The sequence below is a fragment of the Octodon degus genome, unplaced genomic scaffold (genome assembly GCF_000260255.1).
Source record: "Octodon degus isolate 3935 unplaced genomic scaffold, OctDeg1.0 scaffold00273, whole genome shotgun sequence".
In the NCBI taxonomy this organism is placed as follows: Eukaryota; Metazoa; Chordata; class Mammalia; order Rodentia; family Octodontidae; genus Octodon; species Octodon degus.
This window is the reverse complement of record NW_004524849.1, coordinates 785,892-797,531: the sequence shown is the minus strand read 5'-3', so window position 1 is coordinate 797,531 and position 11,640 is coordinate 785,892. Positions and strand designations below refer to the sequence as shown.

Here is an 11,640-nt window from a genome sequence, read left to right as displayed (position 1 = left end):
TATTTTATTTTATTTTATTTTATTTTATTTGAGACAAGGTTTTGCTTAGCTGCCCAGGCTGGGCTTGAACTTGTGCTCTTGCCTTCACCTCCCAGGGTACTAGAAATACAAGCGTGTTCCAGCATGCCAAGCTGAGAACTTGCTGAGAAGCTACTATTAACATTCCTACCAGACATGCCAAGAGCTTGGTAACCAGATAATTAATGCACAGTAAGCCTCCTTTCTTTTTATAATAGTAGATCTCATCTGTTTTATGAAACCTTAACAGGTATTCATTTATTTTCATATTTAGCCTACATATTCTGAATGTTTCCAAATCATGTGCACAATTAGACACTAGATGTGTTTCTATTTTGGTGAAAATGATTATCAGCTGCATACTCCAATATACAATGTATGTAAAGCTGGCCGGCGTGCTTTAGTGCCACACCCCAGACTAGAGCGAGGTGATTCAGTCTAGTGAGCGAGTGATTCATTCTCTTCAAATAGTGAGTTACATACAAATTGACGTTTAAACTCAGATCTTTTGTTGCTCAAAGTTTCTTACATCAAGGGTTAGCATCCTCTCTTAAAGAGTTTATCAAGTATTCATTATTAATTCCTAAGAGGCAGTCAGCCTGAAAAATAAGAAGCATTGCCGTGCAAGATCCAAGGGGAAAGACCTCCAGCTTTGTAGGCAAACGGATGACAGTTTAGGATTGGTAGTGTTCATTCCTCCCCTCCCTTTTTCCTCTCCTTTTCCATTTTCCTATATTTAGTGAGGGTAACTTTATTAAGCCTCAAGAATTTTCCCCAACTTTTAATAAATGACTACTTCCAACAGCCAGATATGGGAACCCCAAAACCTGGGAAGCTAAGGCAGGAGGATCACCATGAGGTCGGGGCCAGCCTGGGCTACACAATGAGCCCCATCTTCAAAAGGCTGGGGAGATAGCTCAGCAGCATAAACACCTGCCTGGCAAGTGCAAGGTCCCAAGTTTGATCCCTGGTACTGAGAAGAAAAAACAAACACCTGAGAGATCACCATACCTAAGTATCTGCTAATATAACAGACATAATTGGAAGAAGGGATCCTCACAGGGAAGATGGAAGAGTATTAAAAAAAAAAAAAAATAGAAACCTAAGTTTCTCATATTCTCTTGACAGAGGCTCTTAGGTTCATGTAATTATTACTGCAAGCACAGATCTACCACAGACATCCTGTGTCCTAAATCTAAGTCTGTGGTACTATCTAGAGCTGCCATTTTCTTCTTAAAATATCCAATTAAAGGATATAATTGTTTAATTTTTTATATTTTCTCCTAATTTGCGTTGAGTAAATAGTGTTTGAGGACACAAAAAAGTGATTCTAATAGTCTTTGTCATAATTTTTTCCTATGGAATCATAAAAAACTACATCTGTGTGCATAAACACAGACACAGACCTTCACCTCTCTCCCTCCTGGTCCTACCATTCTCACTTAACCACCTCAATTTGCAATTAAAGTCAAAAATGTGATTCAAATGAAAAACAAAGAAATTTAGGATTTAGGTGTATCACTTCAAAGCATACCAACAGTATGTACCCAACCACTCTTGCTTTGCTTAACTACCACAGAACGTTTTCCCAGAAAAGTTTTCTATATCAGAAACCTGAAAGTTTGTCCCATATTTACAAAAATTATTAATACTGTTGGATTAAGATAAGAGCACATTCTAGAATGAATTAAATGGCCAGTTAATGTGTGCTTACACTCCACATTTTAGCCATAATAAGCTTCCTAAGTCCACCCCTGCCCCCCAGGCTGAGTCTTCATGGGCTATTACCTGCAGGATAAAGTTTCTAATCCCTAGGATGACCTGTGTATTCTGTCTTCTGCCTTCCTTTTCTGACTTCTCCCCATACCCTACCCAGACCGCTATAATAACCTTCTATCAGGGCCTTAAATAGGCAGTGTTCTTTCCATCTCAGGGTCATTACACAGATTGCTTCCTCTATCTAGGTAACTCTTCTCTGAAACTATCATGTGTCAAGCCTAAACTTGACCTTCTTTGGGCAAACCTTCTATGCCTCCCCACCTCCTACCATCGAGCTAGATAGGGCAATATTACATGTTTCTATAGCATTTTGCCTTTCTTCCTCATGACATCAGTCATGTTTGTAATTCTTTGTTCAGTGTACATTTAGTAAGAGTAGATAATGTGCTGATTTTGCTTATTTGTACATTATTATTCCCCTGGCAAAAGTGCCTGGCACAAAGGGTACTTCAATGTTAAATCAGTGAATTTAAAAAAAAAAATCAAAAATAAAAAAAACCCATGATTTTCAAGTAAATGCCTAAAATTCATGACCATCTTACTGAGGAATATTCTCTAGAAGTAATTCCTAAGCAGTTAGAATTTTGTTGGACTAAACCATTCTGAAGGGATTAAGTATTTAACAAAATGAAAGTTTTAATTAAATTAAATCACCCAGAAATTGAATAAAGACTACACTTAACAGACTGAGGATACCTCAAGCTGGACATGGTAGCACATGCGTATAATCCCAGCACTCAAGAGGCTAAGCAGAAAGATTGCAAGTTTGGACTGGCCAGATAGCTCAGCAGATTAAAGCACCTACTTAGGCAGATGCAGGGGCTGGGTGTTTGATCCTGGGCCTGCCATGCTGGCCCCGTCCCCAGGGCGCACTGAGACAGTGATTGAGACTGGGGGCATTGTAGTAGTAGTGTTTGGATGGGATGTCCTGGCTGCTTCTTGTGCTGTGGATGACTGCTGTGAAGATAACAATGTGCAATGTATTAATTATTGAAAATGTCCTATTAATCAGCTTGGAAAGTGTCTCATTGATATTTGTTTCTCAATAAAATAAAAATAAAGAGAGACTGGGGGGTTGGCGCATGCCTATAATCCTAGTGCTTGGGAAGCTGAAAAACAGGAAGGAAAGCACAAGTCTACATATTCTGAATGTTTCCAAATCATGTGCACAATTAGACACTTACTAGATGTGTTTCTATTTTGGAAAGGAAAGCACAAGTCCCACAAGTCTGATTTGTGTAGTGAGACCCTGTACTAAATACATAAAAAAAAAAATAGATTGCAAGTTCAAGGGTAGCCTGGACTGCATGCTGAGACCCATCTCAAAAAAACCAACCAAACAAAAAAAGTTAAAAATAACTCATCAATTGTTTCACAGCAAAGTCTCAGATTTGACATCTCAATTATTCTTATTTTACTCTATTTTCTAATTTGGGATTCAGAGGAACAACAATCCCTTTCATTATTTGGTAGGCGAAAAGAGATACTGCTGGAGCAGGATGGCAAGACAGAAGAGAGGCTATAGCTTAGCAGTCTAAGCACCTGCCTGGCAAGCACAAGGACCCAGGTTTGATCCCTGGTACCCCATGTGGTGCTGGCCTGGGAACCTGAGTGCACCCACTCATCCTGAAACCAGGCACAGTGGTGCATACCTGTAATCCCAGCACTGGAGAGGCTGAGACAGGAGGATCACTGTGTGTCTGAGCTGCATAGCAAGACCCTGTACCAAATAAAGAAAGAAAGAAAGATTTGTTTTGGTTTGTTTTTTTGGTGCCAGGGACTGAACCAAGAGTTTCTAGCTTGCTAGGCAAGCATTCTACCACTAAGCCAAATCCCCAGCCCCAAGAAAGAAAGATTTAAAAGAAAGAAAAAATACATTTAAAAATTCAGGAAGAAATTTGTTTGGATTAGGGCATAGATTGAAAAACTCTGTCTTCTATTTCTCACCAGAAAAATGTTTAAAATTCTAGCATCTTTTTTCCTTCTGTAATGAGCTAGACCTAAATAAATTGAATACAATATTCTTGCTTGCCATGGTTGTACACATCTGTAATCCCAGCATTTGGGAGGCTGAAGCAGGATGATCCCAGTGATTTTGAGGCCAGTCTGGGCTACACAGTGAGTTCAAGACCAGCCTAAACTATGTAGGGAGATCACATCTCAAAGGAACAAAACAAAACAACATAATCAAAATGATGATGATGATACATTGAATATAATATTCTTAAGTAAGCCAGCTAGGCATGGTGGTGCTCAATGTAATTCCATCACTCTGGAGGCCAAGACAGGAGGCTCACAAGTTCAAGCCCAGCCTACAGAACAGTTTAGTGAGATCTGACTCAAAAATGCTTTCAAAAAGCCAGAGATATCTCAGTGCAAACACTTTGGGTTCGATCCCCAGTACCACAAAAATAAATAAGTTTTAAAAGGACTATATCTGATTTCAAAATATATGATAGGATTAAATTATTTTTCTGGAGGCAAATTGTCCAAATAACATGTTATAGTATGCCCACCAGTGGCTGGCATTTAATAGAAAACGAATAGTGCTTCTTTTATTATGCACATAGTCATAGAGTAGTGTAGGCTAAACTTCTCTTAATCAGCAATGTCACATGACCAAGTATACGATGCCAAGAAACAGAACAGCTTCTACCTACTTACTGAGCATGTCTCAGTAGCATGCCTGCTTTACCTTTCATCAATGAGATGAGGTTGATGATTTGTCTAAAAGCTAAAGAGAATAAGAAGGTTCATGAAAGACAAAATGTGCTGCCCAAGCCTTCTCCTGCCTTCTCTCAAACTAACGTTTCTAAAGTGACTCTGACTAGCGTGTGCTGGTTCTCTCACTTGCTAGTTTGCTCTTCTCTCTCAAACACTGGGTGAGATGCTTCTGTTATGTTCCTTCAAAGCATCCAATTCTTGGTCCAAGCATACATAGATGGATTTGCTTCTTTTTTAACAGTGTTCTGGGGGCCTGGGGAGAGAGTTCAGTGGCATAAGCACCTGCCTGGAAAACACATGGTCTCGAGTTCAATCCACAGTACCAAAAAAAAAATAAAAATAAAAATAAAAAATTCCTGTGGTGAGACTAACTTTATAGGGCATGCTAAGCACTGAAATACAACATGGAGGCAGCAATAGATATTACAAAGATTTTTCAGCTGGAGAAAGACTTTTTTTTTTTTTTTTTTTTTTTTTTTTGGCAGAACCGGGGATTGAACTCAGATCCTTGAGTTTGCCGGTCAAGCACTTATCCTACTGAGCCATCTCCCCAGCCCCATGACATTATTTTTTTGTAAGTATCTGAGGGACAGCCAAATTTTGGCATTAAAACACAGAAGGAATATTAGGCAGAGTTAAAAGGTCAGGATCACTAGAGAATATTCAGTTAATGAGCAGTTCCTATATTTCTTTGTCCTTTCAAGACAAATTTATATGTAAATTAAAAATTTACTTTCAGGGGTTGGGGAGATAGCTCAGTGGAATAAATGCTTCCCTGGCAAGTGCAGGGGCCTGAGTTCAATCCCCGGTTCCGAAAAAAAAAAAAAAAAAAAAAAAAATTGACTTTCAGCCAGCTTAATCTTGGTGCTTCCTACTAGGAGAATTTTGATGAGTCATGAGTCCTCCAGAATTTCAGTATTCACTTATTCTTTCATTCAATTTTCAAAGATATATTGAGAATATCATAGTTCATATAGTAGTCACTGGGTTCAATCTTGCTCTCAGAGCCTAAAATTTAGAGGAGACCTAAGAGAAAGGACAGTTACTTTTATTAGTAATAAATATTGTGGTAGAGGTTTTTGGAACCATTTCTCCTTGAGATCAAATACAGACACACAATCAGATAATCTACGTAAGTATCCCAGTCAACTACAAAATCCTTCAGAATGAAATTTTCCAGAGTTCACTTTTTCAGTTTCTCAGCAGAAATAGGAATATACATAATTCAGCCTTATACAAAAGTGATAAAATATTCCTGAGAGATATGAAACTATAAAATATGACTATGAAATAGAATTGGTCAGAAATACAATGAAATATTAATAATATTTTATTTCTACAGAAGAGTGCTTATGGGTAACTATTTTTTTAATATTTATTTATTTGGTACAAGGTCTCATTACACAGCTCAGACTTGTAGAGATCCTCCTGTCTCAGCCTCCCCAGTGCTGGGATTACAGAGGTGCACCACCACACCTGATGTTAGTGACCAACTTGGCATGGGGCCAGCACAACATGTGGTATTGGGGACCAAACCTGGGTCCTTGCGCCTGCCAGGCAGGCACTTAGACTGCCAAGATATCTCCCCGGCCCCTTGGGTAACTTAATTTCATATCTTTTTTAATATCTGCCACCAGCCAAAAAGTAGATTTTGTTATTGTTGTTGTTTTTAGGAGTTTCGTTGTTTATTGCTATCATGTTTTGTAGTAGTGGGGATCAAACCTGAGACCTCATACATGCAAATGCTTGATACCTGAGCTACATCCCTGAACTGTGCTTTACTACAGGAGGCTGAATTTAACATTATGTTATGGCTTATATCGAGATGTCACCCAAAGGCTCACACATTCATGAGGGGCACTGGGGCTTTTTCAGAGGTAGCTGAATCTAGGGCATGTGACTGATTGCTTCATGGTGCAATGCTAGCATTAAGGGTCCTGGGATTAAGGGTGAGTGATTACTAAATCTCTCCACTGATTGGTTTGGCACTGCCCTAATCCCAGAAGCCTGGATACAACATCAGGAACAGAAAGAGGGTTGTCTTGCACCTTGCTTGCTTTGTTACCTTCTGTCACCATGAATTATTTCTCCTCTCTAATGCCTGTCTGCCATGTCACCTGATTTGGAGCCAGCCAATTATGGACTGAAACCTCTACAACTGTGAGCTAAATAAACTTTTCTACCTTTACCTTATGGTGTCATCTGACAAAAGTAAGAAACAATTTGGTACCAGACAAGTGGGACCATTGATATGACTGCACCTGTCATTTGGTTTTATAGACTTTGGAGCTGGATTGTGGGAAAGGAAAGTTAGGAAAGGTTTGGAGGTGCCAGCTGAAAAATAAGAGATGGAACACCATGGGCTGTACTTGTTTGGAGATTCTGGTCAGAGCCCAGAAGACCAGAATGCTGACAGAAATGATACCAGTGAAGACCAGGCTCAGGAAGTTTCTGTTGGAAAGGACTGCATTAGCTATTGGACTCCAGATAATGTATGATATGGCTTGGTAGAAAGTTTTTATGGATTTGCTCATGTCCAGAAAATTTGCCTAAGATTGAGATTAAGGGTGGTGGACTAATTAATATTTCAGAAGGAATTTCAAAAGAGTCTAATGTTGGGCCAGTGACATGGCTACTGTTGGGGACCTTTAGCCAGATTTATGTTGAGAATCAAAAGCAAAGAGCCCAATAGGATAATTAAAATGTTCTGATTTTGACCAGAAAGGAAACTCTAATGAAGTTTGGGTCTCCAAAGATGGAAGAGAGAAGATATTGTTTGCTGAAAAGACTAGCAAGAAGACAATATAAAAGATGACCTGAAGACATCACAAGAACAAGCAGAACTTTAGACTTCATGGCCTCAAAAATTGCAAAGGTGAAGAACTTTGCTTTGAGAAGACAGTCCCAGAAGACCAGGTTCCAAAATGGTGTTGGTCTAGGGTATTTATTCCTTAGGATTTGGTTCATAGACACTCAACTCCTATAGCCAAGAGTGAAGGAAGCCTGACAGCAGACCTTGATATTATCCACATGGTGCTGGTCTTAGGTGCATGCAGAATGCAAGAGTGGTGGGGTCAGAAAGGCTTCTACCAAGATTTCAGAAGACCTGGGAGGACAATGTCCCTGAGAGAGCAGTATGTGAGGCTGTAATTATGAAGCCACAGGTGGAGCAGAGACCCCAGAAATTTGGAGAAGCTAAGAACAGGAGTCATATGAGGAAAATTGCAAGAAGGGAGCAGAGGCAACCCAAGAGAGAAGTCATGGGAGCTACAACCAACAGAACTGCTATAGAGGTGGAGCCACCTAGACCTTCTGGAGTTTACATCTTGAAACATATTGCTTTGGATGCTGGACATGAAACTATAGGACTTAATGTTAGTCCTACTGGATTTTAGACTTACTTTGGTCCCATCCTTTTGTGTTTCCCTAATTTGATATGATACATTTTGGATCGATAATATCTATCTTGTGCCACTGAGTGTTGGAAGTATTTGAGTTTCTTTTCATTTGTACAAGGGCTTACAGCTAAGAGTTTTCCTTGTTTCAAAGGAGTTTGGGCTTGAACTTTTCAGCAATACTGAAATGGTTAGGACTTTGGCAACTCTTAGAAGTGGACCAAATGACATTTGCATAAAGAAATGTGTGTGAATCTTTGGGGCCCGGGGGGGAAAATGTTATGATTTGTGTCTAGATGTCCCCTCCCATTCTCATGCAGTGATGGGGTTTTTGAGAAGTGTTGGGACCTAGAGTATGTGATACTGGGACTGATTCATGATGGAATAATAAGATCAAGGGCACTAGGATTAAGGGTTTGAATGCTACCTGCCTTAAGTAGTCTGGATAAGATATAAGGAATGGTAAGAGTTGTGGTCATCCTGCCCATCATGAACTGTTTCAGCACTATGATGCCTGTTTGCCATGCCACCCTGCCTTGAAGTCAGATGATTATGGACTGAAACCTCTACAGACTATGAGCTGAAGTAAACTTTTCCTCCTTCAACTTTTGGTTTTGGATATTTTGTCTCAGCAACAACAATAACAACAAAACCACAAGGGGATTTAAAATAAATGTAATATTTGATAGTAAGAAATAGATTTAAAATAAATGTAATATTTGATAGTAAGAAATAGATTTAAAATAAATGTAATATTTGATAGTAAGAAATAGATTTAAAATAAATGTAATATTTGATAGTAAGAAAAAATTATCGTATGTAATATTAGATAATAACAAAAATTATTATTTGATTCTAATAAAATATCAGATACTGATACAAGCAAAAATTGATGAAGGTAATCATACTTGAATACATTATTATTGACTAACTCTCTTTAGTAATTTTGGATTTACTTTTGAGAGCCACTATAGTCTGAGAACCATGATATGCCCTGAATAGGATTGAAAAAACCATTCTAAGTTAAAAAAAAAAAAGTCTAAAAGTAAACCTTATTTAACATTTTTCTTTCTCTTTATAATTCCCTTCCCTCAACCGTAAGGCACACTCTTGGCTCTTCCTAATTAGATAACAACTTGCATTTACTCACATCTCTGGAATGTGACCCATTAGGAACCTCAACATTCCCCCTTTCCCTTCCTGTCTCCGTCCCTCTTCCTTCTTTTTTCTTCTTCCTTCTCTTTCTCTTTCTCTCTTTCAAATGAGGAAAAAAGCCAAGCAAGAAGAATGAATGAAACAGATTTTAAAAATCTTGTGAAATCTAGAGGGGAAAAAAGGAGAGACAAATAGGCAAAGAAACACACTCCCTGGTTATAATAATATTCTGAGACACTCATATTTTATAACTCACTTTCCATGAGAGATTTTAAGAGTGCAGATCCCCAATTTGTCTTAGAAGGAAGATAAGGCACTTTGTGGTCACTGAAGTGTATTTTCAGATTCAGCAATCCCTAACTTCTGCATGGGACATCCCTAGTTTTGCTTTTTTGATTGGTGACAGTGACAATCCCATTTAAGAGCTAGTTAAAGAGTCTGCTCTACATTATAAGAAACTTTGTGTTGCCATTTTAAAGGCATTATTCTGTAAAACAAAATATGCTATTTGAATTTGGCATTTATGTAAAAGTGAAAGCATTTGTTGTTATTTAGATTTCAAAATCCCACATTTGGAGTTGGAGACTGGTGCCGGGTCCAAGAAGGAAGATCACCGTGGGCATGGACTGGCTGGCAGGGTGCATTGTTGTCCTTGTCCCAGCCACCATCCTGTCTCTCTGCTTCCTGGCTGCCATGAAGCAAGGAGCTTTCTATGACTACACCCTTCCGATATTCTGTTTTTGCCTGGGAGCCAACCAACCATAGAGACTTCTCTGAAAATCATGAGCCAACTGAGCCTCTCCTCCTTTGAGTTGTGAGTACCAAGTACTTTGTCCCAGTGTTGGAAAAGCTAACTGATACAACAGCATGTAAAACAAAACAAAAAGGAGGGCTAAGCATGTAGCTTAGTGTAGAGTTCATGCTTGCAAGTTGCCCTGGGTTCATTTCCCAGGACCACAAAACAAAGCAAAAACCACAGTTCATAATCCATTATATACTCTGTAGACAGAGATAGGCAAGATCTTGGGATAGGCGAGAGAGAGAGAGAGAGAGAGAGAGAGAGAGAGAGAGAGAGAGAGAGAGAGAGAAATGAGGCCTCTGAGGAAATGAGAGATGATAGATTCCACAGTCTTAAATTTTCTTGTAGCCCTTCCAAAAATTATAAATATGTATGTAATGAAATTTAGGACAAAGAATGATGACTTAAGTAAACACCAGACTTTAAGCACCAGAATATATATCTTTTAAAAATTACTTTGATAGTTGTATGCAGGGAGAAGACAGAAAAAAGGGGTGGGGGAATTTACACTTTGCCTTCCACCACAAGCCAGAAGTTCTGAGGAAACTATTCTGAATAGGTTTCTGGCATCTGAGAATACAAGAAGCTAAATCCTCACTCTAAGTAAAGCCAAATGTAACAAGCTCACAGGATTCCCCACCCTTAAATTCTCGGGAAAACAAAGGGCTGGCCAGACAGCTCAGTGTATTAAAGCACCTGCAAGCAGGCACAGGGGTCAGAGGTTCGATCCCCAGGCCTGCTATGCCAGCCCTACCCCCCGCCCCCAGGGCTGCTGAGACTGAGATCGAGACTGGGCCTGGTGGCGTGCACCGGTAACCCCAGCTTTTGGGAGGCTGTAAATAGGCGGATCACTATGAGTCCGATCTAATAGTGAGACCCTGAACACCCTGTAGACCATTCCCTAAAATTTAAAAAAAAAAGTCCCAGGAAAATAGTCAGGATGGTATGGCAGCCTCACACTCTGAACTTGTACATTTTTTCCAAAAATCTCAATAATGAAAAGACAGCTCTGGATTCATTAACATGATAATCATTTCTGACTATCAGAAGTAAAAACAGTACAATGGTTCTGATAATCTGGGTCTGAAAGTACGTAGATGTTTTCTGGGAGTTGCAACTCTCAAAGTAAGAAGATCAAAGCCATTCCATACAAGGTATTGCGCCTTAGTTTCACCATGAAACTGGAATTTAGGAAAAGACGTGACTTTCACCAGAGACTAGAGTTTAAAAAACAAACAAACAACAACAACAAGAAGAAAAAACCAGCTTAGCTGCAATAATAGTAGAAGGGAGAGAAATTAGCACATATAATATATGAGCCACTCTGCTTTTTGGTTTAGTAAAAAGACCTGCAGTGTCCCCAGTATTCCTGAGAGACAAGAGCCCTAGAACACCTACTCCTAGTCGGTGTGTGTGTGTGGGGGGGGGCCGTGTACTTAGAAGCAGCACTAAAATAGAAGGTGAGTTTGGAGAGTGTATGCCTGTATACCAGCTAGACAAGAGGATAGTAAATTTTAGTCCAGCCTGCACAGCTTAGATTCTGTACCAAAATACAATTTTACAAAATGACTGGGAACTATAGTCTGGTAATAGACCGTCTGTCTAGCGTACACAAGATATTCAGTCCAGTCCCTAGTGCTGCAAGAACAAAAACAGGAAGTGGTACAATAGGTAGGTAGGTAAATTACCACTTAAAGATGAGCTGCAAATTACAATTTGTGTACAAGGCAGATCAACACTGTATCAGCCATCCTCTCATTTTACATTTAC

At 39.3% G+C, this 11,640-nt stretch overlaps 1 protein-coding gene across 1 annotated transcript in view; it reads right to left on the bottom strand.

Moving 5' to 3' along the window:
• Nucleotides 1-11,640, bottom strand: part of LOC111814130 (T-complex protein 1 subunit eta-like) — an 18,522-nt gene that overhangs the window by 2,968 nt on the left and 3,914 nt on the right. Inside the window, exon 2 of the mRNA XM_023706867.1 lies at nt 71-82. Within this exon, the coding sequence (XP_023562635.1) occupies nt 71-82 (12 nt within the window). The remainder of the gene's footprint in view (nt 1-70; nt 83-11,640) is intronic.